This window comes from Typopeltis vanoorti, chromosome 14 (assembly GCF_054136105.1).
Source record: "Typopeltis vanoorti isolate ZY-2024b chromosome 14, IOZ_Tvanoo_1.0, whole genome shotgun sequence".
Taxonomy (NCBI): Eukaryota; Metazoa; Arthropoda; class Arachnida; order Uropygi; family Thelyphonidae; genus Typopeltis; species Typopeltis vanoorti.
The window spans coordinates 45,427,110-45,454,651 of NC_143562.1; the positions used below are offsets into that span (position 1 = coordinate 45,427,110).

At 36.6% G+C, this 27,542-nt stretch overlaps 1 protein-coding gene across 1 annotated transcript in view; it reads right to left on the reverse strand.

The window, feature by feature from the left end:
• LOC150099417 (NPC intracellular cholesterol transporter 1-like) overlaps positions 1-27,542 on the reverse strand; it is a 477,548-nt gene that overhangs the window by 361,084 nt on the left and 88,922 nt on the right. The window contains exon 5 of the mRNA XM_090404409.1: positions 13,121-13,430. Coding sequence (XP_090260535.1) covers positions 13,121-13,430 — 310 coding nt within the window. The remainder of the gene's footprint in view (positions 1-13,120; positions 13,431-27,542) is intronic.

Sequence of the window (27,542 nt, forward strand, 5' to 3'; positions counted from 1 at the left end):
GGTGATAGATTTAGAGGGGGGGGGGGGGTAATTGGTTTTAATATTTTTTGGATTTTATGGGGGTTGTAGCCATTGGATACAAAGGTGTTAAGAATATGATCTACAGTTAAGTTCAGTGGTAAGGGTATTGTTATCTGAACTGATTAATTTTGCCCTGTTATATAGGGTTATTATAATCCCATATTGTTGGGAGGGGGGGGGATGATGCGATTGCTGGTGAATGTACCCACCTGTATGTGTAGGTTTCTGTAAACAGAGAAAGACAGGGATCCATTAGTCTGGTGTGTAATCAGTGTCTAGGAAAGGGAAATTGTTATTGTTTTCTTTTTCCAAGGTAAACTGGATCCTGGGATGTTGATTGTTTAAGTGTGATAAGAAGTTGTGGAGTGTGTCCAAGCCATGTGGCTAAATAGCGAACACATCTACATAGAGTAGCTAAAAAGTGTGTTTAAGTGGAGACAAGTTTAAGGCTTTTTCTTTGAAGGTCTACATAAAGAAGTTGGCCAGAGATCGAGAGAGAGTGAAGAACCCATAGTTGTCCCCTCTATTTGTTTATAGAATTTTCCCTGCCAAATGAAATAGCCTGAGTTCATGGTAAACTGAAATAGTGCTGAGATATTGGGAGGAAATTTGGCTTGGATGAGGTCCAAAGTATCTTTGAGTGGGACATTGGTGAATAAGGAGGGGACATCAAAACTGACCATTATGTCAGTGTGTTGAAGTGAGAGGTTTTTCTACACTGGCTTTAAAGTGAGCTGAATTTTTTCATGTCTGAAGGTGTGTTGACAGTATATTGTGTGAGCACTCTGGGTAAATGTTTGGCTAATTTGTATGTGGAGGAATCAATGCCATCCACAATGGGACGTAATGGCACATTCTGTTTATGGATTTTTGGAAGTCCATACATTCTGGAGGGTCTAGAGTTAAGAGGTTTTAGTTTGTTAGTCACTTCTTCAGGCCAAGATGTAACCTTCTTAAGGAGCCTATGGAGTGCTCTGATTTGGGAGCTGGTGGGATCATATTCTATAGGAAGGTAAGTAGACCGATCTAATAGTAAAGAGGAAAGCTTACTTGTGTAGTCAGTTTGCTTAGATCTACAGTGGCATTTCTCTTATCCACTTTAGTAATTATTTTACTGTTATTTTTTTACTTCCTGTAGAGCTTTGAATTTTTCTTTAGATAAGTTGCTTTTTGGAGGTTTAGCTTGGGTAAGAACACTGGCTACATCTAGTCTGATATTGTTGGCAATATGGTTGGGAAGGTTCGGACACCATGTTCTACCTGAATCATTATTTCTTCAGAAGGGATTTTTTTCAGTGCTACGGCAAAGTTGTGGCCTAGCAAGAGTGAGCCGATTACTTCAGGCTTCAAGGTAAGGGATGACAGGTTTAATACTGTGTTGAGAGGTAGTTGAGGTTTGCAAGCCGAGTTCTTTTTTAAACTTTCGAATTTTTTGATGTGCCGACATCATACCTTTTGGAATTCCTTTTCTGCTGTACAATTAGAAACATCCGAGAGGATCATCCAAAGGTCATCATTCAGCGTGGCAGCAAGCTCTTCTTCTAGCGCACGAATAGAATCATTAGTGTTGGCCAAGAGAATGCAGGTATTGTGGCCATTTAAATTCCCTATGAAGAATATATAGTGGGTGGCAAATGAAACATGAAGTCATTGAGGTCATCTTGGGAAACAGATGGATGCACTGAGTTGTAGGTAGATACAGAGTACTGTAATAAGAGATCTGATTGAGAGGCAAATGGGAACTGCCTCTATGTCACTGTTGAAAAGGTGTATGGATACTCAGAAATATGGCAACTTCTCCAATGGCAGGCCCAATGCTATTCTGTTCTTTTGGCTGACAGAAGTATACTGCAGCACTGGATCTTCATCAGGTCTCAAATGCATCTCTTGCACATAGAAACACATTATGTTTCTGCAGGAAGATAAGCCTTGATATCATCCATATTTTAGCAGAATATGAGAATTTATTAGTTACTGATGTTGGATAGATTTATTTTGTGTTTTTTTTTTTCTAGTCTTAGATTCTTGGATTTTTTTTTTTAATTTTTTAAGGAGAATTGTATAAAGTCACTGCCCATCTTTTTGTCATCAACAACAATATCCAAGATATCAAATTCTATTTTGTTCAGAACATAAGTATTTTAATAGTTTTATTTTTATTTATGACATTTATTTATATTCATGACATACGTAATAGACATAAGAGTTAAGATCTCCTCGGACACATTCTTTACTTCACCTGATTACAAGAGGATATACAACAACAACATATATTGTTGTAGTATATCTCACTTTTCACCTCCTGACCAGGTATGCTTTCCTCTGCCTTCATCTTTTGAATCTCTTTTCATTCTTTCACCTTTGGAATGATCAAGAGTAAGTTGGATGTTTTCCTTCTTGATGCATTTGGGTGGTTTGCACTGACACTTTATTCACATGCTTGTGGAAAACCATGAGAGGCAGTTCAAGAACAGCCATATTTTTGACCACCACATATAAAGAACACAATAGTGTTGGACCTTTCTTTAAGAGAGATACTTGTGCCATGAGAAGTTTCTTTTAATTAACATGAAAAACACAAGGAATAGGTAATACTATTTATTTAAGGTCATATACTCCAGCCCGAATATAGGCCATCATAGTAGCCTATATTAGTCTTATTCTAATCACACAATGCTAAAGTTTTTTACATAGCTAATAAATAATTAATATTCCTTAAAGAAAAAGAACACAATAGTGTTGGACCTATCTGTGGAGGTCAAAAATATGGCCATTCTCAAACTGCCTCTTCATGATCTTACCACGATGTGAATAACGTTTAAGAGAGATTGAGGCAATCATTCCGATTTAAGTTCAGACGGTGAAGAAAGGCCTCAGCACTTTCTTTAAACAAAATGTTAAAATTTATATCAACATTGATGTAGTAAGTGCATTTCAGCCCACAGGATATTGTGGTCTGTATCTATTTTGTGCTGTGACAAACCAGATTTCTCAGATATACTGTTACTAATATAAGATTGGTGTTCTTCTATTCTCTTTCCTACTGAGAGTCCAGTTTGTCGCAAAGTAAGAACGATGACAGTCACAAGGAGCTTGATAGACACTATTGTCTATTGGTGTTCTTCTATTCTCTTTCCTACTGAGAGTCCAGTTTGTCCCAAAGTAAGAACGATGACAGTCACAAGGAGCTTGATAGACACTAGGGAAATCTAGTGGAGATTGCTTATCTTTGGAAGATGGAAACCATGCTGATAATTTGTTGATAAGAAGCAAAGTAGTCACTAAATTATATTTCTTAAGAATTCTGAAAATGGGTTCTGAGATGCCAGAAATACAATTTAGTGGTCACTTTTCTTCCTATCAACAAACTATCAGCATGGTTTCCTTCTTCCAAAGATAAGCATTTTCCAATAGATTTCCCTAGTGTCTATCAAGCTCCTTGTGACTGTCATCATTCTTACTTTGGACAAACTGGACACGCACTGGTCTAATGCTAGATGTCTAAGCCATGAGACCAAATAGAAAAAGCATCATCTACACATCTTAACCAGATTGAAGGTTTGGGAGAGGCTGAGTCAAGAGCTTGTTTTTCAAAATTTTCCATAAAAAATTGGCATGGGTGGGGGTGAGGGGAGACCACCATAGAGCTGTTTATAAATTTTGTTCTTCCAAGAGAAATAACTGGAATGGATAGAAAAGGAAAAGAGGTCTATGATGTCAAGAAGAAAAACTTTTTTTAAAAGCAATAAGGTGTCATTTAAGGGAATGTTAGTGAACAATGAAGTGATGTCAAAGCTCACAAAGGCCTCTAAGTCTTTCATTCACATGTTTCACTTAGTTTTGTGCTATCTTTGTGTAAGTTACAAGCCTCATAATTACTCCCTGATAATGTCTTTGTAACCAAGACAAAATACAGGAAGTATTAAATACTACTTTTAATACTTTCCTACTGCTGTTTCACTCAATTTAACTTTTAAAATGAGATTCTCCCAGCACTTAAGCCTTAACACATGGATATTGATCATTCATGGTGAAGTTGAAGCACACAAGGAAAAACAATATGGTAAGCTGAAACTTCAAATGTCTAAACAATTAAACCAGGTGACCTTTCATAAGAGATGTTGGGATAATTAAATTTTACCTACTTGCATTAAACTAAAAATCAAGTTCAAATCCAAAAAAAAAAAAAAAAAAAGACCTCTGTATCTATAAGTGTCAGTTTTGCTCAGCTGTGTTAACAGATCACAGCTACATGCACTATTCTCACTGCTATCAATGTGGCCATCAGCTCATTACAGCTTGAGCTCTAAGCAATTCTCAACACAAAACTCTATACAATTCTCTTTAACATTTCCAAAGTCTCAGCTCAAAAAGAATTTTTGAAAATAAAATATAAACATATTATTATTATTTATAGCAGTACTCCATAGAGTCAAAAGACTCATTGTATGATACCTACTCTATCCATTAACACACTACCTATCATACATTTCCTTAAACTTATTCATTCTTGGTGTACTCACAACCACCTCTGGCAATTCATTCCACTCATTCACCACTCTCCAAGTAAAGAACCTAGTCTATACACCCTTTACTAACCACATTCTTAGACAAGTTCCAAGTGGAACCACATGTTCTCCCTCTACTCCCCACGTATTGAAAAATTTATTTTATGTTAATCTTATAGACTCCCTTTAGCAACTTATAAGTTTCTATTGTATCCCCTCTCCTCTACCTGTCAGCTAAACTGCAACCCACACACCTTCAATCATCGGCACTATATCAACAAGTACAACAGACTTTTAGGTTCTAAACCCATTTCTCAAGTTCAACCCCTTCTCACAGCAGTAAGTTTCTTCCTGGCCTCCTGACATCACAAAAAAACTTAAACCCTCAGTTACCCCCCCCCTTCTCAGATACATGGCTTACCTAAAATTCATAAACCCAATTCCCCACTAAGACCTACAGCAGATACCACTGAATCTTATCTTCCTGCTATAAAAAAATAACCAAACAGTTAATAAAATTTCTAAAATAAAATGCCTGTCCGCTTACTGCACAATATTACACCATACATAAAATACTCTTACTATTTTAAGTTTTACTGAAAATCTAATTATTAATGATATTGATATCCTAGTGAGCTTGGACATTACTTCATCATTTACTAACATTCCCTTAAATGACACTTATTGCTTTTAAAAAAATGGTTTTTCCTCTTGATATCATAGACCTCTTTTTCTTTGCTATCCATTCTAGGTATTTCTTTTGGAAGAACAAAATTTATAAACAGATAGACGGTACCTCTATGGGGGGTCTCCCCTCTCACCTTGCCAATTTTTTTTATGAAAGATTTTGAAAAACAAGCTCTTGACTCAACCCCTCAAAAAAATTCTATCTGGTTAATATATGTAGATAATGTATTTGGTGTCATGGCCCAGATACACTAGTCACTTTTCTTTGTCATCAATAATAGTCTTGACCCAAGAATCCAATTTACAATGGAAAAGGAAACTAATAATAGTCTAGCCTTTCTAGACACCTTGGTCACCTGCCTACCTAATGGTAACCTGTCCTTTTCAGTATATAGAAAACCTGCTCACACAGGCAGATACATTTACAAACTCTCCCATCATTTTCCTCCCTTCAACAATTTGGTGTCATAAATTATCTGGAGGGAGAGAGGTGGATGCAGCATACTGTTATTGTATTTCCAACTGAGAGTGTTATAGTAATTGCTTCTACGCTGGTGTTAATTTGGATTTATTGGAAAGTGGAATGGTTGCTCAAGGATGGTCACTCTTCCATAGCCAGGTCCATCCCTGTCCTGTCCTTACAAATAATGGTAAAATTACAAAGTCAGATCATCACTTGGTTTCAGGTATGTCACCTGCAAGCAGAAGCATATTGGTTTATACTTCTGCAAGAGACCCTTGATGTTGTCTACATTTTGTAGGAATCCATGATAATTCCATTGTAGAAATGTTTCCATTATTTCATTTTGGTGGTATCACCTGTCTTCCTATGATGAGTGATTTTGTTTTCATTAGTCTTGGATTTTTTTTCTTTTTTGGTAATTGTGGACAACCAGTGTCTACCATTTCTTCTTCTGGCTGGAAAAATATCCAAGACATCAAATTCCACTTCCTCTAGGGCACTCAGTACATTAATTGTTTTATCTTTCTGAGGGCAAACAAAAGTATTCATGCTATCTATTGATGAGCTATCTAATAAAGGATCTGGAGGCATATCTTGGATGTCTTTCTTTCTTTGATATCTTTCCTCTATGGTGCACATTCCATTCATTTTTTAATAAGAGGATTTTCATGTAATGGAACCCCCTTTTAGCATATCCTCAGGAGTGAGTCCATAATGGTTTCTATTTTTCATTCATTCAAAGGAGATGGCAAGCAAGTCATTTCAGGGATGTTGTAGTTGTGAGAAGGTGGGGTTGACATCCTTGTCAATACCCCAAACGACACTTTCTTTACAGTTGCCTTTTCAACTTAAGAGGGTAGCAGATGCTGTTAATACCGTTATGGTATATTCCTGTTTGTGCCTCTGTATCTCCTTTTCGTCTTTCCACCTTTGGCAGGGTCTAGAGTATGCACAATTATCTTCCTCACAGAGTATTTTTGCATTTTGCTCTTACAATTCTTATGAGCTTTGTCATCTCTGCCACCTGTGCCCGATCTCTGGGCACAGATGGCAGAGAATTTGAGAATGACCATATTTCTAACATTTAAAGCACTATAAGAGGTTTGGAATATAGAGCTGTACTGCAGAGAGATATTCTGCTTTGACAGATGTTGACAGGTTTGGTTTATAAAGGTAAGAATGATGTTTCTGGTGGAACCAGATGCTCATCTCTACATATCAAGATTCTTCTTATGGCTGTCACTCCTTGGTCCTTGAGTTCAGAACAACAAGGATGTCCTACTTGGATATTACGCCTCTCTAGAAAAGTTTAAAATGTTTTTTTGGGGTGGTAGGTGGCAACTGTAATTGATATCCACCTGATAGATGTTGCAAGGAGTAATTTTTCTGATTGTCTTTATCTCTTCTGAATGCAGTTTCTTCACAGCTTTTCTAATCCTGTCAACTCTCCCAAACCTTTCTGAATGGAGGAGGGTGACATTTTTCCAATTGGATATTTTGAAAAGTCTATTACAGAACCTTAATGTGAATACATCTGTGGGATTGGATGGTATACTGGCACGGGTCTTGCGTGAAGCAGCTAAAGAATTGTCAGTGCCCTTGACCATGTTGTTTAATCTGAGTCTCTGGTCTGGTTTAGTCCCGAAGGTGTGGAAAGAGGGGAAAATAGTTCCGCTGCATAACGAAGGATCCAAGACTACGGTTGCAAATTACCGACCGATCAGCATATCAGGAGTCATTGTAAAGTCTTCGAGAAAGTAGTGAAGGGAAAAATACAGGAATGGATTGATGAAAATGAGATTTCGTATGGGGGACAGCATGGCTTTATGAAGGGTAGATCATGCCTCAGTAACTTGCTCAAGTTCTATAACAACGTGACGGCTGAACTGGATAAGGGTAATGGGTTTACAGTGATACTGCTGGACCTGGCAAAGGCATTTGACAGGATACCCACATGGAATTCTAATTCGTAAACTACAACATATGGGAATGGATATAGGGTTGGTGAGATGGATAGGTGGGTGGTTGATGGAGAGATATCAAAGAGTAGTTTATTCAGGAGTAGAGTCCAAAAGATGGCCTGTGACTAGTGGTGTGCCACAGGGTTCTGTTCTTGGACCATTGCTGTTTAATTTGTTCATTAACGATACAGGGAAGGAACTAAGAGGAACAGTTCATTTGTTCGCTGATGATGCAAAGTTGGGTAGGGCAATAGTGAATGCAGAAGATGTCAAAATCATGCAGGATGACTTGAATAGATTGGAGTTCTGGGCTAAGGAGAATGGATGTCAATTTAATGTGACAAAATGTAAGGTTATGCATTTTGGGGTGAAAAGATTAGCAGCAGTATATCACATTGGTGGAACTGTACTCCAGGAGATTGATGAGGCCGGGGACTTGGGAGTGTTGGTGGATAGGGAGATGAAGTTTAGGGGGAACATTGCAAAAGTAGCTAAATCAGCTCATCAACTCACTTGGTTGTTGAAAAATACCTTGACGAGCAGAGGCAAGCAAGTTATTTTACCTCTGTACCGAGCCTTGATAAGATCTCATCTCGACTACTGTGCCCAGATTTGGTCACATAGGTTCCTTCTTGATGGGGAGGAGGTGGAGAGAATCTAGAGGCGAGTGACTAAGATGACAGCAGGTCTATGGAATGAACCATATGAGAACAGGTTGAAGATTTGCGAGTTGCAGAAATTAGTTGATAGGCAGACAAGGGGAGATATGATTGAGACATTCAAATTGCTAAAGGGTTTCTATAGGATTAATTCAGAGGATATTTTTGAGATCAGGACTGGTGGTGGGAGAACTAGGGGACACCTATGGAAGCTGGGCAAGAGTGTGGTTAGCAACGGTATTAGAGCTAGGTTCTTTACTTTTAGAGTAGTAAATGAGTGGAATAAGCTGCCAGAGTCTGTTGTGTGTGCTGACGGTGAGTGAGTTCAAGGCAACGTATGATAGATACTGTGAGAATGTCGTATAGTTGTGTGGACATGATGTTTAGGGCCTCCCCTGATGAGTCTAAGGATTCCCTGGAGTCGCCCGTAATAATAATATTCACCTGTTAAGTGACTGTAATATTAAGAGCAGTGGTGTATTTTTTTGTTTCTGATTTTGGTTTTCTGTGGACAATAATATGGTTTCTGAACTTGGTTGGGCTTGTTGAGGGCCCTGATAGAGAAGAAGATAAAGAAGTGTTCATTTTCAGGAGGAGTTTAGTTTGGTGCCAGAGCTCCCTACCCACCTTAGAGCCACACATGAATGTCCACTGACCAGCAAGCAATGACTGTGCTCAGAAGTGGAACACCAAAACTACCCGACACTATACCAGCACTACGGCAAGTGTTAGGTCACAACCTAAGACAGTGGTGAGAGAGATTTATTGCAACACTGTTGACCCTTCCAGGCAAGTCCACTAGCCGAATGATTCTGGCCAGATCATCCAGGACTTGCCGAAGCAGAGGCCAAAGTAGTGCAAGGTTACCAGGATCCCCACAGACATCCTTTCTGGATGTCTATGGGTTGCACCACACAGTAAAGATGGTAGCTGGGCACTGGATCCCAGTGATGATTGCAGAATCCTTTATCCTTATTATCCTTTCTGGAAGAAAGGATAGTGAAAAAGCTCAGGAGAAGTAGACTGAAGAATATGGGAAGAAAAGCAAAGAAAACGAAGAAGAATGAAAAGGACCAGTACCATCACTGGGAGGCCCCCCTCCTACACAAACAAGTGCTTCACATGGGGAGTATTTTGTTGGAAGGGGCAGAAGTGACAGGGTTTGCATATTAGCAATAGAACTATATCCACCTGTATGAGTAGATTTTCTATATAGTATAAAAGATATGGTGTCATTAAATGTTTTGTGGGATTAAACACCTGAGTTTCTAGGAATGGGGAGGTGAGACCCTGCAACTTTATAGGAAACCAACTAATTGGTCTTCATTTGAAAAGCCTTGATAAAGAATCTTGATATCCTTGGGTTGCCATACACTACAACCAATGGGGGGGGGGTCAACAGATTAGATTCTACAGATAAACTGGACAATTGTACATGCCCTGTAATGTAGGAACTTATGGTACTAGCCTTTACTTTCCAACACAACAACATTCTATATCACAAATCAATAATCATAAAATGTAAACACATAGTTAAACACAGATGTTCTATTCTGGAAAAGGTTGGCAACCCTCTTTTTAAACTTATGTTTAAAAGGGGTGGGACAATAACACCAACTTTACCAGAAACTAGTACGAAGTCCTCTATAATACGAGGGTGGTCTGAAAAATTCTTGGCCTAACAATGAAAAAACAAATTTATAATTTCAAAATTATTTTTATTTTTCAACATAATCTCCCTTAAGACTAATACATTTATTTCAGCAATGCTCCAGTGCCATTATACCATCCCTGTAGTGGTTCTCAATAAGATCTGCAAAATACCCTTCTACAGCTGCAACCTCTTGATTCGAAGAAAAATGCTGACCAGCAAGGAAGATTTTAGTTTTGGGAAGAGACAGAAGTCAGGGCGAGTCAAATCTGGGGAATAGGATGGATGTTCCAACAATTCATAGTGCAGATCCCTTAATTTTCCCATTGCCAAAACACCTTTGTGGGCAGGTGCATTGTCCCGATGAAAGATGATTTTTTTCCTTCTGCAAATCAGGTCTTTTCTCACAAATTTTTCATCTAGTCTGGTTAAAAGATAGGAATACTATTCCCGGTTGTTGTTTTACCCTTTTCAAGATAATTAATAAACAAAATGCCTTTAGCATCCGAAAACACCAATACCATGACCTTTCCTGCTGATGGAACTGAATTGTCCTCTTTGGCGTTGAACAAACGGCTTCTGTTCACTGTTTTGACTGCTGTTTGGATTCTGGTGTGTAACGGTGAATCCAAGTGTCATCCATAGTAATAAATCAATGCACAAAATCAGTTTTAAATTATATATTTAGTTTAATCCTTTATCCAAGTAAGCAAACAAAGTTTGCCCCAGTTATCTTCAGCTTGTGGCAAAGGTGGCCAAGCTTTACATCACTTGCCTTAGTATCCCATAATGCAAAGCACATCTCCTTGCGGACATGTATAATGCTATGCATTATGGGAAGGGTCACTACCCAGAATGGTTTCGACCTTTATTGAGGTCTCTTCAGTGGGAACCAGACCCAGAGGTGATACCAAGGTTGCCAAAAGGTGTCACACCTTATTAATAAATTACTCTGGATTAGAGAACGATGTTATAAGTTTTTCCCCCACTTGGTTAGACTCTAAATTATATATTTAGTTTAATCCTTTATCCAAGTGAAAGCAAACAAAGTTTGTGCCTGAGGTATCTTCAGGACTGGGGAAACTCGTGGCAAAGGTGGATAAGCTTCACATCATGTGCCTTAGTATCCCATAATGCAAAGCAGATCTCCTTATGGAGATGTAGATACTTCAGGCAGTTACTTCAGGAAGATACTTCAGGAGCAAACTTTGTTTGCTTACACTTGGATAAAGGATTAAACTAAATATATAATTTAATGTCTAACCAAGCGGGGAAAAAACTTATAACTTCGTTCTCTAATCCAGAGTAATTTATTAATAAGGTGTGACACCTTTTGGCAACTTGTATAGGTAAATATGACTTCTGCATTGCTTCAACCTTGGTATCACCTCTGGGTCTGGCTCCCACTGAAGAGACCCCAATAAAATTTGAAACCGGTCTGGATAATCACCATTGCCATAATGCATTGCATTATACATGCCTGCAAGGAGATGTGCTTTGCATTATGGGACACACACACACATATATAACTTTTAAAAATGAATAAAAATCTATACTTTTAAACACCAAGAGAAGCAAAATTAACGCATTAGGATCTTTAATCCTGCCATGAGTTGTCTCAACATGCACTAATCTGTCCTTACACCTCATTGCAATAGTGGCTCAAGAGCTCCTGATGTAATCCAAAGAAATTATTATATCTGCTTTAAACTCAAAAATTTTGCATTTTTTGGATTTTCATTTGTTAGATGCCTAAAGCTACCCTGCAAAATTTCCGCTCGGTAGCCATGAAAGTGAGTCAAAATCTTGATCTGTCAAGCAATCATTCAGCACGATACTAAATGACTAACCAATAAGTTTAAGGACCATCATAGAAAACATAAAATAGTACAAGTTAAAAGTACCCTTTTTAATCAACTAGCTTTTATATCCTTACCATGTTGTTATATAGGTGAAATACAGAAACAAACCACTTTCTTATTCAACACATACACAAATACTAGGTTATAGTTCTATGACAATAATGGCATGTATAAATTATTGTGCAACTGCAACCAATCATATTTTGGCCAAAAGCAACAGAAGGGTGTAAGGAAAAGAGCATCATGTATCACAGCTACAAATATGCTAATCTCACTGCTTTGTTAAGGTATATTTTAAACTCAGGAGATCCAGAGTCTGCCACAGCATAGAATTACACAAAACTAAACACTTCACAAATGGAGAGAAAGATTCCTGAAACTATTGAAATTTTCCATATGCCAGCTATAACATGTTAAACAACAATGTGGATGTATAAGACTAGTCGTCAATTGAATAAATTCATATGGAATAAGAGAGAAATTAGTCGGAACACTAAATTAGCTGTATACAAGACAGTGTTCAAACCAGTTTTAACTTATGGATCTGAGAGCTGGGTCAGAAGTAAAACACTTGACCAAAGACTAGAGACCGCAGATATGAGTCCTGAGAAAAATTAGATATGTGAACAGATGGCATCAATGGCAATATCATATTAAAAACGAGGATATTAGGAAAGAATTTGATATTGCCAGCATCCAGGAATGTGCTAGCAGAGCTAATCTCAGGTGGTATGGTCACCTAAACAGAATGGGCGAGGAAAGATTAGCAAAACAAGTGTTCTCTGCCAGGTTGGCAGCAAAACGACCCAGAGGAAGACCAAGATATAGGTGGATTGATACGATACAAAGTGCCTTAGACGATAGAAATATAAGATCTGATAATGTTAGAGTCAGTCTTGACAAGTAACAGACTGATTTGGAGGAAAATTGTAGATAGGAAGTTAGTAATGATATAATTTTCTCATGTAGTACTATCATATTCAACACATGGCAGGAATTTAATGATGATATTCTTAGCAAAACTCTACTCTATAATTGTGTATGAGTAGGTGTTCTATTTGACTTTCTGGTCTTCTGTAAAAATATTTTCTCATACATGACAAAAATTAGTCTAAATATGATTAACTGCTATTAAATCTTACATAAAGACATATGGACTTTATAACAGCTTACAGAAAAATAAGAAAAAAAAAGGCCATTAATGGAAATTACTACCTATGAATGAAATTCAGTAATATATAAGTTAAAAATAATAAATAAATATCTGAAATAATAAAACCAAAATTATAACAAACCATATTTTTATACCTGAAATGAGAATTGAAATAATTTCTCTCTTGTCTGGCTTGGCTTCCTGGGGATGACCAAAGTTCTACAGGATCAGTGATAAGGGTAAAAAACAGCATACCACAGCTACATACTATAATAACAACCAGACCCAGCAGAAAAACAAAAACTGCCTTTTGAGCACAAAATGTGCCCCATTTCGTAAACACTTCCTGAAGTATATGTTCTAATGATGAGCCAAGGTGATTCAAACCTGATGGATAGTTTAAGGGGAACTCAACAGTTTCATAAGTGCCAGATGTGTTATTAGCCTCGAATAAATATGTAGACTCTGAAAATATGTAGAAAGAAACATATACAAAAAAAAAGAGAATGATTTATATATATTACATACACATACACACAAATACATATATAAAACTGCATCACCATCACTTATATAATGTTCCACATAGAAAATGAAAGCTTCAGCTACAAAACAATAGCAACTATGTACTACAAGGGTTGTTCGATAAGTCCATGCAAAAATGAAGAAAACAATTTTTTTGGGACAAAAATTTGGGTCTGGTTGGGACAAACATTTTTTATTTTTCAACATAGTCTCCGTTGAAGTCTATACACGTAGTCCAACGATGCTCGAGTTTTTTGATCCTGTCTATATAGTATGATTTGTCCAACTCTTCAAAATAGGCAGTTTGTTTCGGCAATCACCTCATCATTTGATGAAAATCTCTTTCCTGCCAGCCATTTTTTCATGTTTGGAAACAGATAGTAGTCCGAGGGAGCCAAATATGGAGAGTGGGGGGGGGGGGGGGTGCGAAAGGACTTAGTAGCGTAAATCGAACAATTTTGCAGTCACAATTACAGAAGAGCGAATGGGTGAGTTCGTGGTGAAAAAGAATTTTCTTTTTCAGTTTCAGGTGTGACTGTTTTTCCTTTATTTCATTATTTAAATGATCCAGCAAAGATGCATAATACACTCCGGTAATTGTTTTGCCCCAATCCAAGAAGTCTATGAAGATTATGCCACGAGCATCCAGAAGACGGTGGCCATAACCTTTCCTGCTGAAGGAACAGTTTTCACTTTCTTTGGTGCAGATTCCCCGCTTGCACCCATTGTTTTGACTGTTCCTTGGTCTCGGGCTGGTAGTGATGAATCCATGTTTCGTCCACTGTTACGAAAAATGCAAAAATTCCTCTGGATTCAGTTGAAACAGCTTCAAGCTGTCCTTGCAACAGTTCACACACTGACACTTTTGATTCAGTGAGAGCAAATGCGGCACCCATCTTGTGGATAGTTTTCTCACATACAAATGTTCATGTAAAATATTACGTATGCGGTCATTTCAGATGTCCATAGCCTTAACAATTTCACGCACCTTCACTCTTCTATCATCCATCACCATATCATGGATTTTTTCAATAATTTCTGGAGTAGTGACAGGGCGTCCAGAACGTTCAGCATCACTTGTGCTCATATGCAGTGGCGTAGCAAGAATAGTTGCTGCCCAAGGCGGTCCCTGAGTTTGCCGCCTCTCTCAATACACACCAAAAATATTACAAAAAGTCAAAACGACGTATAGGGAAATAAATTAAAACTATGTCTATTTTTGAAGTAAAACTTTAATTTTAACATTCTAAAATGTTATTTTTCTTGCTTTTCTGTTAGAAAATCGATGACATTGGCGAAGTCTATTTCATAGTAATGTAAGTAATTCTTAATCAAATTTTATTTAAAAAATTCCTCTCACAACTAGCAACACTTACAGCAATTGTGAGGAAAATTAGCAGTAGGATTACAATATTTGGAACTGAGTTCTCGAGACCGTATTTTAGAATTAACTGCAAAAGTTCAAAAAGGTTCAAAGTGCTGTCCAGGAAGGACCCCCCCCAGCTACGCCACTGCTCATATGGCAACTTTGAAAGTTACCTAAATCACTTATAAACCGTTCTAATCAAGTTTAGCTCTGGTTTGCCTTTCAAAAAAGTAATGTTTAATCATTACACGAAATTTTTTCTCATCCATTTTTCACAAATCACAGTACTTGATCGATTCAAATGAATGCCAAACACAGAGTAATAGATCTAACTGAAACTTAGTGTGTGATCCTCCAACAGTTGCCAGCAACTAAAAATAACCTTGATACGTACTGGTGGCACCATCTCTTCGACTTTGCATGGATTTATCAAACAGCCCTCGTAAATGTTAATATCAAACTTAGTGGTAATTAAATTTATACATGATGCATGAAAAGTAATGAGACTCGCTACACTCCTTAGCTATAATGGCAATCAATTAAGTAAACCTGCAATTTAACATGTGATGAATTGGTAGTGCACTATTTTATGAAATTAATTTTCAACAGTGCAAAGAATAATACTTCACATGTTTCCACACCTTTAGCCACCTCCCAGGTCAAGACCTTATGATCACTCTCACCAATAGGTGGCAACATGGTCATATTCATTACAATCAAATTCTCAGATGCTATTACCAGGTCAAGCACTCTCACACCCCTAGTATTTTCAATTACATGCTGTCTCAGATAGTTATCGCTTAATAATTGAATAAAATCCATTTCCTTTCTCACATGTGTCCTCTCCTCCTTCCAATCAATGTTACCATAGTTGAAATCCCCCATAATAATTACCCTCCTTCCACTCATTTCATCAATTTGTATATGCATACTATCTCCACCATCTATTCCATCACCTGGTCTATAGCAGCACCCAACTGTATATTTTATTCTGCCAGTCTCAATCTCACACCAAATAGCCTCAAATGAGCTCCTTTCACTATCCTGCAATACAACTTCAATTCTCCTTGGCTGCAGCTCATCAGCTATCATCAATAACACTCCTCCCCCCATTTTATTCTCTCTGTCCCTCCTAAACACACTATAACCTACACATTCTATCCCACTAACTATATCATCTTCCATCAGCCATGTTTCACTAATGCCAATAACCTGTGGCCAGGAAGAGCCAATCAAGGTCAAAAATTCTTCCTTCTTGTTCCTAATACTCCTGGCATTAGTATACATGAAATGCAGTGATCCCTTTGTCCCACCCCTATCTTGATGTGTTATTCTAAATGTCCAATTCCCATTTTTTGTCCTTAGTGCTGGCTCAGGTACATTATATGCATTTTTACACTCAACTGTCTCACTGAAGTTTGCATATCCACTCCCCACCCCTCCTTGGTAGTTCTAGTTTCCCTGGTTCTGCACATCCATTTTCACTTCATTCAGCAATACTTTTTTCCAGTCTCCACACACCAAGTCCATTCAAATGCAGGCCATCCATCTTGTATAAGTCCTTTTGCCCATCAAACTCATTCCACACGTCCACGAATTCTACACCACGCCGTCTGCATAAGCTGTGCATAATGTCATTTGTGATTATGGCCCTCCTTCTAAACTCCTCTCTGTCATACCATGGCAACAGACTCACCATTTTAACTCAGTCACTCTTTTCTTTTGCTACCTTTAACAATACTTTCAAGTCCTCTCTCATAAAAAAATTTATCACCTTTCAATTCATTCGTACCCGCCACAATTATTAATTCTTTCACCCTCTGTTTTTGCACTCTAATACTCTCACTTACATCCTTAAATTTCGCACCCGGCAAGTACGATTTAGTTACACTCCCATCTATTACTCCTCTTAATAATGAGTCACCATACAACACTCTTTCCTTCATTTCAGAAACTCTCCCACTCTTACGCTGTTTATTTACGTTAGCCGAATCATTCTGGAAAGAGTTTTGCAGGTGCTGTAATTGCCGCTGCACATTTTGTATCAATGCGTGCAACCTAGCGATCTCGCTTCCTACAAATAATTCCTCATTTTTTTTATCATTCAAACCATTTTCTCTTTCTGTATAGTTGCTCTCACTCTTTCTTAGATCAGTGCTCTCATTGCCATCTTGTACATCACCATTCCCTATCAAGCCACTATTTTCACTCTCATTCTGGCTTTCTTCAACCATGACTGTCTCACAACCTGACACATACTTCAACTCCTCACTTTGCTTACACTTTCTGCATTCTCTCACCTCTATCACTTTCGACCCAAACTCCAGCCTCATTCGGGAATGCATACATTCCACACACATCACATTGGACAAATTCGCTCATTATAGTTTTTGAACAATGGCGTCGTATTTTTGGACGCCATTATCTTACGTCGCATTGGCGCCATATTCAAATCTATAAAACGTATCGTTAAATACTGAATTAAATAACAGAATTCACGGCAAAATCACAAAACTACCAAAATTAGACAATATTACATTATGATTTTAACCTATATTCTAATTTTCATTCAAAATTATACTTAGCTTTCGAGAGCTCCCTGAAAATACGACCGACCGTCTGGCTCTCTAGCCTACTTGAAATTAAGCAATGATAAAAATGTTGTAACCACCTCTCAACAGTTTAAAAGTCTGAATCATATCACCTCTCCTTCTTCTGTCCACCAAACTCTGCAGTCCACATTCTCTCAGCCGATCCTCATAACTAACATTGTATAGTCCTGAAACTGTCTTTGTTATTTGTCTCTGTACCCTCTCCACAGTTAATTTATCCCCTTCAAATCCTGGACACCAAATCTGAGAACAATAGTCTAAGTGTGCTCTGATCAACGGAATGATAACTCTTTTATCTCTTCAGGTCAGCATCCCACTCATTATTGCAGCAATCCTCTGTGTTACTTCCACCACCTTTGATATATATCCCCTGAATTTAAGGTTTCTAACAATAATCAATGGGTTTCAAAGTCCGCGCGGTTAGCGTAGTGGCTATGCGCTTCACAACCATATGCCTGGGGAAGGAGTGTCCTAGGTTCGATTCCTGTCGGTGACGTGAAGAGCTGAAGGATCTTCCTCAGCCATAGCCAAGTTAGCCAGTCTTGAGCGTGGACAGCAGGGTTTTTTCCCCAGTTCATTCTGGGGTTTTTCATCCTGCAAAGCAGGCAAACTGGCCTTGAGAACTCAACGCTACAGGCCAGAGGATACACCGGGGCATAAGGCTGACCACCTTATCCTGTAAACGGAGTGAGGTCCGATGATCAATGGACCCTCGACACTGCAAGGTAAAAGAGGGTATAAGGAAGATGATGATGATGTTTTAAGACTAAGATGTAGAAAAGAAGTTTGCATGAAATCCAGAAAAAGTGGTCATGAAAGACATTACAGATATTGTAGAATGCTGATGGATCAGACAACAAGTAGAGCAATAGCATTTATATGGTGGAAGTAATGTCAAGGTGGCAAAAAAAAATTAAATAAAAGAATTTTGTTACTCTGTGTGTGTGGGGGGGGGGACTAATACTGCCATTATAGATCTATAGACAATAGTTAATTACTAAAGAAAGACAAAAGATTATCATTATGGAACTCACCTAGTATGCACACAAATGACAAATGATTTACAATGTTTTTACAGTCAGATTAAACATAAGTGGGCATAAGCAAGACTGTTTATCAATAACTGAAGCAATGAAGAAACAAAATGAACACATGGAAATCTTTAAGCAATGTGTGACACCTGTTAAACTTCTTTATTATTATTATTCACAACTGACTGTGATCAAACTTGGATTAGCTACTATAACCCACAATCAAAACATAAGTCAAGAGTTTGGAAATGATAAACTTGCCTTGAAAGAAATTTTGCATGGTCATCACCTGATAAAGTGATGTCTAGATTGTATAAATACATAACTCCTCAAAATATGATAACTAATTTTAGCTAAGTATAAGCACTTCCATTGTGTTGCATATTACACACTACCTTATAATGTACTTCCTGATGTAAAATTGCTTGTACATGTTTCCCTAAGGGCAAATTTGGAAGGGATTGTGGAAAGAGTCTCCTGGGTCAATTAATCAATGTGGCTAGGAATAATCCTTTCTTTCATGGACACTGTGTGACCATGAAAGAAAGGATTATGAAAGAAAAATAAATTATGAGACAACTTCTGTGTCATAGCAATAACTTCAATTTTAACATAAACTAAAACAATCAATCAACATTTCATCCAGTGATGACCTTCCAATCACAGTCATCAGGAGCACAAACAACGAAACAAGATGTTCTTCTTGAGTATTCTGCAACTGAGCATGCTCTTCTCTTAGTAGCAAAAACTTTCATTCCACTCTCTTCTGTTCTGAGCCTTCTCTTTCAAGGTTGTGTACCTGTCTCCATTCAGGTAATTCATAGCATTGTTTTTCTTACTCTTCCTCTGGGAGTTTTTCTGTCTATTTTTCCTTCGATGACACCTCTGATGATTCCATCCCCCCCCCCCCTCTCAGAATATGTCCGATCCAGTTTCCCTTGCTTCTTTTTATCTTCCTTAACAGACTTCTTTCTTCTTCTACTCTTTTTAAAATTGTTTCATTAGTTATTTTATCTGTCCATTTGATTTTTTCCATCCTTCTCCAAACCCATATCTGAAAGCTTTCCAAAATGTTAATTTCTTCTTTCTTCAACATCCAAGTTTCGGCTGCACAGAGGGCAACACTCCACACATAACATGTTATTAGTCTTTTCTTTAGGTTTCTATCCATTTTACTTCTGAATAAATTCCATTTTCGATTAAAGGCATCTCTTCTCATCGCTAGTCTTGCTTTTATGTCACTTTTACATCTTCCATTACTGCTAATCACACTTCTTATATATTTAAATGTCTTTACTTGTTTCAATTTTTTTTCCCCATTTATTCTGATATCCATATTCGCCTCTTTCCTTGCTATTTTCATTACTTTTGTTTTTCTTATGTTAATTTTCATTCCATAATTGATACAGGATTCCAGTAATCTGTTCAACAGATGTTGTAGTCCTGTTTCAGTATTTGATAATAATGCCTTGTCATCTGCATATCTTATTGCAAATATTTGTCTCTCCTTGAAACAAAGAAAGCACAACTGATATCCAAATTCATAGACTTAAAGATCAACAATATTCAGATAGTCAATGGACAAATTTGAATTTCTCCGCATTGAATGAAAACAGCCAACCACAAGCCAGTGATAACAATAACAGCCGACTACTAACAAGAGAGGATAACAACAACCTGAAATTAAGTGATAACAGACACCGTGAATTTTGCTGTGACACAAAGGACTATTAACAGATCATATTTTATATACCATATTGAGAGAATGTTGAAATTGAAAGATTTCTCCCAATCACCATAGCTCATAAAATATGCTCCAACATTTTAAATAATACGAAAACAATAACTAGCAACCTAACCAAATCTGAATTGGCAAAACTGTGAAATTGTTAGAATCAAATCAAGACATCGTAATCACTAGAGCTGATAAAAGCAGTGCTACTCTTATTTTATACCGAAACAACATATTATACTTGGAAAAAATGAATCAATTAGTCTCAGACAACAGCACCTATCAACTTGTTAACTATAACCCAAGTAATCAGATAAAAAAGAAAACTGAAAAATTACTTAAATCAGTCACCTCTTGGCCCAAGGATACAGTTAAAAAACTACTTCTGCACTGCACTCGTTCCCCAAGAATTTACAGTTTACCCAAGATTCACAAGCAGAATGTACTAGTCTGGCTGATAGTTGAAGGTATAGACAGCCCCAATTATCATCTAGCCAAGAAACTGGCATCAACACTCAAGGAGTTGGTAGCAGTGGCAAATTCTCCATGCTTGCTGCGCAAGCTCATTAACTGAGAAGTAATATTTATTTGTTAATAAATGCATGCATTTATAAGCATTCCATTTAGGCTTTTATTTTTGTAGACAGAAGACGTTTTAGCTTGCGTGGCAATAATTAAACTTTGCGCTGTATATCGAAGGGCGATGCTAGTCAAGTTACCTTGGCTTGCTCAGTTATGGGAGCATCCAGGTCCTCGCTTCAGCACCGTGATTTCATGCGCTCACATAGCCATTTCCGCTCCCTCCACATCATCTCACCCTGTTGCTTAAACACAGGCCATACATAGTCAAAGTAGCTCTAGCCAATGATGTTTCAGCCAGCCTTTACAAGTGTGAGTGTTGCTTGAGAAAATTAAGTTGCGACCAACTTTTTATGACGATATTATTCACCAGTTGATAAAGAAGAACTGTAGGATAGAATTTGTATTCAAGTAGCTAAATTGAAAAAGATAGAATATCATTTGTAAAATAAATGTTGTATTTGTATGATTAAATGTACATAAATTTCTAAATACAGGTAACCCTCGTATAACGCGGTACTTATACAACGCGGACTAAAATTGTAGCTGTTGACCACGGAACTTATACAACATGGTTCTGATAAAAACATGATCTACAAATTGTAGTAACCCTTTATCTTTTCAGGTGTTTTTCAATGCATGACTTAAAAATCAAATTTTATCTTTGTTAAATTTGTGTCTGCCTGTATCCCACATTTAATTATAAGTAGCGAATTTATATTAGGGGAAATACCCTTTAGCACACATGTATCTCAATTGTTTACCATATAAAATGTTTATTATTGAAAATTGTTCTTGTTTCTCCCAGGAAAGTGCATTAAAAATCATAAGTGTGTTCATCTCAAGCTGAGCACTTTATTTTCTGGTGAGTTACATACAATATGTAATCCTTGCTTTTTTGTGTAAAAAATTATTTTTATACTCATGGCCACAAACTGCAATGAAAAAGAAAAACCAACATTGAAAACAAAATTAATTTCTCTCAAAGAAAAATATTCAAGATCTTGGATCGGTTGAAAAATGAAGAAAAACCAGGAGTTTTTGCAGGGACTTTGAATTTAAATGAATCAACAATTTGAACAATCAAACAAAATGAACATAAAATCCAAGAAAGTGTTTATTGCTGGGTTAACGATAAGTGCAAAGCACGATGCTCGTGTACATGATATTCTAAGGGAAAAATGGAGAAATCTCTAATTATTTCGATAGAAGATTGCACCCCAAAAGAAAATTCCTATGGATGGAAATCTTATTAAAAAAAAACTTTCAAAGTTTATAAACATTTATAGTGCAGACCAGGTGTTCAATGCAGATGAATCCGGGTTATATTGGTAAAAAAGTGCAAAAACGCACCTATATTTTGAAAAATGAAAGATCAGCTCCTGGATTAAAAGTTTCCAAAGATAGAATTACTCTACTGTTTTGTAGTAATGCATCAGGTGATTACATGACAAAACCAGTGTTTATTAACCAATCCTCATGCAATGAAAGATTAAAATATACAATATTTTATTTGTTGAGCAATAAACATTGAGTAGCTCTCAGATGTGACCTGTAGACTAAAAGACACAAAGATTATTGAAGAAAAAATGAAAGAGTTTGAGAACAGGAACCAAACCTTGGAGATTCAGTGACAAGCACTGAAGAAAACCCTGACTGATTCAGCCAGACAGGCATGTGGTGAGGTAGTCTGCAAGGATAGAAAAATCAGAACTCCATGGTGAACACAGGAAGTTAAAGAGGCAGTGAAGGAAAAGAAGAAATCATATCAAAAGTTCCTGGCAAATAAGTCAGCTTTTGCTCTTAGAGAATACAGAGACAAATGTAAGAAAGCGAAACATTGTGTAAAACTAGCTAAACAAAAGTCATGGGAGGACTTTGGCAAGAACATAGAAAATAAATATCAAGAAGGTGGTAAGATATTCTGGAGGTTGTTGAAGAAGCTTAGAAACGGAGGAAAGATACTGTAAAAGGAGTTAGAGATGATAAAGGGGAGAAAAAGATATCCTTGAAGTATGGAGTAATTCAAAAAATTGCTAAATGAAATAAGCAGTGATAATACAGTTATAAAAAACACTCAACAGCATACAATCAGGAATACATAATACATATCCATACTTGAAGTAGAAAAAGCCATCAAAGGCTTGAAATGTGGAAAGGCAGCAGGAGGAGATGATATTCAACCAGAAATGCTGAAGTATGGTGGTATAAGTCTTACAGTGGCTGCACTGCATAGTTCAGAAAGCCTGGACAGAGGGACGAATTCCCGATGACTGGAGTAGAGCTCTCATAGTACCCATATATAAAAAGGGAAATAAAACTGAATGTGGGAATTACAGAGGTATTTCCCTACTGAGTTTTCCTGGCAAGATCTATGCAAGTATACTTGAGAAATGGTTGAGAAGAACTGTGGAAGAAAAGCTTGGTGAAGAACAAGCTGAATTCAGGCCAAATAGAGGCTGTCAGGATCAGATCTTCACTTTACGACAAACAGTGGAGAAAGCATGGGAATATAACAAAGATCTGTATTTAAATTTTGTCGATCTGGAAAAGGCATATGACAAGGTGCCAAGAGAGAAGCTATTCAATACGCTGCAGTTATATGGTGTCAATGGGGCATTATATCAAGCAATACTTAGTCTGTATTTGAGTTGTAAGTCAGCAGTTATGATTGAAGGAAATACAGGAAGATGGTTTAATGTTAAATCTGGAGTGAGACAAGGATGTAAATTATACCCTCTGTTATTCATTATGTATATGGATCACATTATTAAGGAAAGTGGTATTAAACATGATATCAAAATTAGAGATGTTAATGTCAGCTTTATGCGGATGATGTTATACTTCTAAATAAATCCACTACAAATCTGCAAGATTCCTGACTAAATTGAATAACTGTTGTAATAGATATGGTATGAAGGTCAGCAATGAAAAGACAAAGACAATGAAAATAGGCAGAATCATTGAAAATATCAACTGCATTGTGAACGGAGAACCTGTGGAACAAGTAAAACATTTCAGCTACTTAGGCATGATTTTTAGTGAAGATGGTAAATTAAATATTGAAATAGACAACAGAATCAACAAAGTTGGTATGGTAGGAAGTCAACTGAATAAATTCATATAGAATAAGAGAGAAATTAGTCGGAACACTAAATGAGCTGTATACAAACATATTCAAGCCAATTTTAACTTATGGATGTGAGAGCTGGGTCAGAAGTAAAACGCTTGACCAAACACTAGAGACAGCAGATATGAGAGTCCTGAGAAAGATTATAAGTGTGAACAGATGGCATCAATGGCAATATCATATTAAAAATGAGGATATTAGGAAAGAACTTGATATTGTTAGCATCCAGGAATGCATTAGCAGAGTTAATCTCAGGTGGTATGTCACTGAAACAGAATGGGTGAGGAAAGATTAGCAAAACAAGTGTTCTCTACCAGTAACACTAAAGGAAAGAATAACTAGAAATATGGTTTAAAGCAGAAAAAAGCAGTTCTAAGCACTAAAAACTTTTAAAGAAAATTAAAATATAATCCTCCCTTGCAGATAAAGGAAATGCAACAATTATCCTAGATACCAAAGAATACTATTACAAAATGGCAGGATTACTACATACAGATACTTACTCCATTCCTGATAACGATTTAACATGAGAATTATGTAACCAGACTAATAAGACTACTTTTGAATTCTCTAGCGAATTAAGATTATTTCTCAAGTCCCTGCATCCCCTCATTCCTTGCATGTATGCAGTTCCAAAAATACACAAAGAAAACATTCCACTAAGACTAATTATAGATGAAATTGACTCCTCTACTTATATGTTATTCAAATATTTAACAAAATTATTAAGATCTTTTACAGGCTCTTCTAATTCTTACATTAAGAATTCGGAACACTTTGTTTTCATCATTTAAAGACATACATCTACATGATGAAATCCAAGCCAATTTTGATGTTACTTCTATGTTTACTAATGTACCCAAAGAAGAGGTATTAGTTCTTTTACAAGATAAATTATCTAAAAAAATCTTGACATGCTTAAGTCATTGTATTCAGGATGTTTCATTTTTGGAAATGCGATCTACAAGAAAAATTACTAATTAGCCATGGGCAACCCTCTATCTCCTGTACTTGTGAATATATACCAAGAAGCTTTCAAAGAAACTCCTTTCCATTAAAACCAATATTATGGAAAAGATATATAGACAACGTTATCTTGATTTGAAATCTCGGTCCAGATTCACTCCAAGGGTTCTTGAATCATCTCAACAGCAACATCCTAGGATACAATTTACAGCAGAACTAAAAGTAACAATTTGCTTCCTTTTCTTGACTCTTAATAAATCTTACTCGTTCATCTGGAAAACTAAAAATTTCCAACTACAGAAAGCCCACACATACCAACAAATATTTCATACACAGGTCCATCATTATCCACCTCAAAAGTTTGGTGTTATTTCAACTTCAGGAACTTGCAACGTACTCTCATCAGTGAAGAAGAGGAGATTGCCAAAGAATTAAAAATGCTTTTATCAATTTTCTAAAAGAATGGTTATCCTAAGCAAAAGATTTCTAAACTCCTGTTAAATCCTTCTACACCATACAAAGGAGAGTAATGATATGAAAAATTATATCATCATTCTGTATACCAGCTCCATTTCTAACAAATTGGCAAAAATCCTCAAGAAATATAAAATTCATACCTTATTTATCCCCTTAAGTAAACTTCGATCATGGCTTCATCCAGTAAAACCTAAACATAACAGTTTGAAACATCCAGGTATGTACCATCTTTGGAGTGACTGTAATTCCCCATATTATGGGCAAACAGAAAAATCAATCTAGCTTCGTATTGAGAAACATCTCAGAGACATCACCCATGACAGAACCAGGGCCACAGCCTGATCTAGTTATGTGCTTAATTCTTCTGATCCCAATCCCAAAAGTCCACCATCCACTCAGTAAACTGGGATAGATCTGAAATTATTTATAAATGTTATGAAGTTGAAAGAAAGATCTTGGAATCACCAGAAATTACACTAAATCTTGTTCACATTAATGTCAATCTCAGCCACAACCTTTTTGATTGTTACTCCTCTGCTGTTCAGCAATGCCAGTCTCGAGACCACATCCTTGTACACGAAACAACCCAACTGGTCTGCAAATCCATTCTAATTTGAACAATCGATTAATAATTTAAATCTTTAGCAGTGTACCTAAAGTGTCAGACTTGCATACTTACCTACCATCTGGCATTACAGCCCATTGTGAGCCTTGGCCTCCTGTACAACTTGCCTCCACAATCTTCTATCCTTGACTAGTCTTCCCCAGCCTTTCACTTTCATAGTAGTCAAGTCTTGGATTACATTATCAATCCATCTTAATCTTGGTCTTCCTTTTTTTCTTGTTGAATTAAAAGAATTAATTCTTTCTCTCTCAGTATTCTGAGAGAGAAAGAATTAATTCTCTCTCAGTATTCTTCTCGGCATATGTAAGTCTTCAATTCTCTCTACATGACCTAACCATTGCAATCTCTGTGCTTTTATGAACCTAACAATATCTTCTTTTTAGACTATTCATATTTGGTCTTTATATACTGTAATAAACACAAAAACTTATTCTGATTATAAGACCATCGGTTTAATACACATATGTACAAGAACGCCGACTAGTTTCATTAGCATACTGTCTTTTTTTCACCCTTTTTTAGTCTTGACAAAGCTAGACAGTATGCTAGCGAAACTAGTCGGCGTTCTTGTACATATGCATATTAAACCGATGGTCTTATAATCAGAATAAGTTTTTGTGTTTAATATCTTCTTTTACTATGACTAATTTCTTAGTTATACCATATTCTCCATACACTCGTTTCTTCAAATTTCCTCAGATTGTCTTGGTCTTTTTCACTAAGAGTCCATGCTTCGCTCCCATATGTAACCGCGGGTCTAATGAGCGTTTTATTTATATATATAAGTATTTTAGTATTTCTCCTTATTAGCTTGCTTTTAAGCATGTTCATATTTGAATAATATGCTTTATTACCAGTCTGAATATTTTCTTTAATTGCTATAGTTGATCGGGTCTCATTCTCTACAATATCTCCTACATAGTTTATTAGGAGAGGAAAATAAAATAGTAGAGAGATGGGCAGAATATTTTAAAGGTTTATTAAATAGAGAAGAAAATGAGGAAAATATTCAATTAGAAACAAGAAAGGACATTGATGTAGAAGAGAATACCCCTATAAAACCACCACCAACTAGTGAAATTGAAGCTAAAATAAAGAAAATGAGAAATAATAAAGCACCAGGAGAAGATAATGAGTTGCAGAATTACTGAAACATGGATGGGATTCAACATGTTTTGTACTATAGGATATATTTTCACTAGTCTGGTCCAAGGAAGAAATGCCAGACAGCTGGAATGTTGGCATAATCTGTCCTATTTATAAAAAAGGAGATAAATTTGACTGTAGTAACTACAGGGGTATTACGTTACTTAATGCAGTTTATCAAATTCTTACATCCATAATAAATGACATGCTTGAAGAATTTACCAAAAAGATAATAGGAGAATATCGGTGTGGATTTAGATCAAATAGAAGTACCACTGATCAACTTTTCATTATTAGACAGATGATGGGAAAATGTTTTAAGCATGCATAATAAAATTAGTTTAATCCTTTATCCAAGTGTTAGCAAACAAAGTTTGCACCTGAAAGT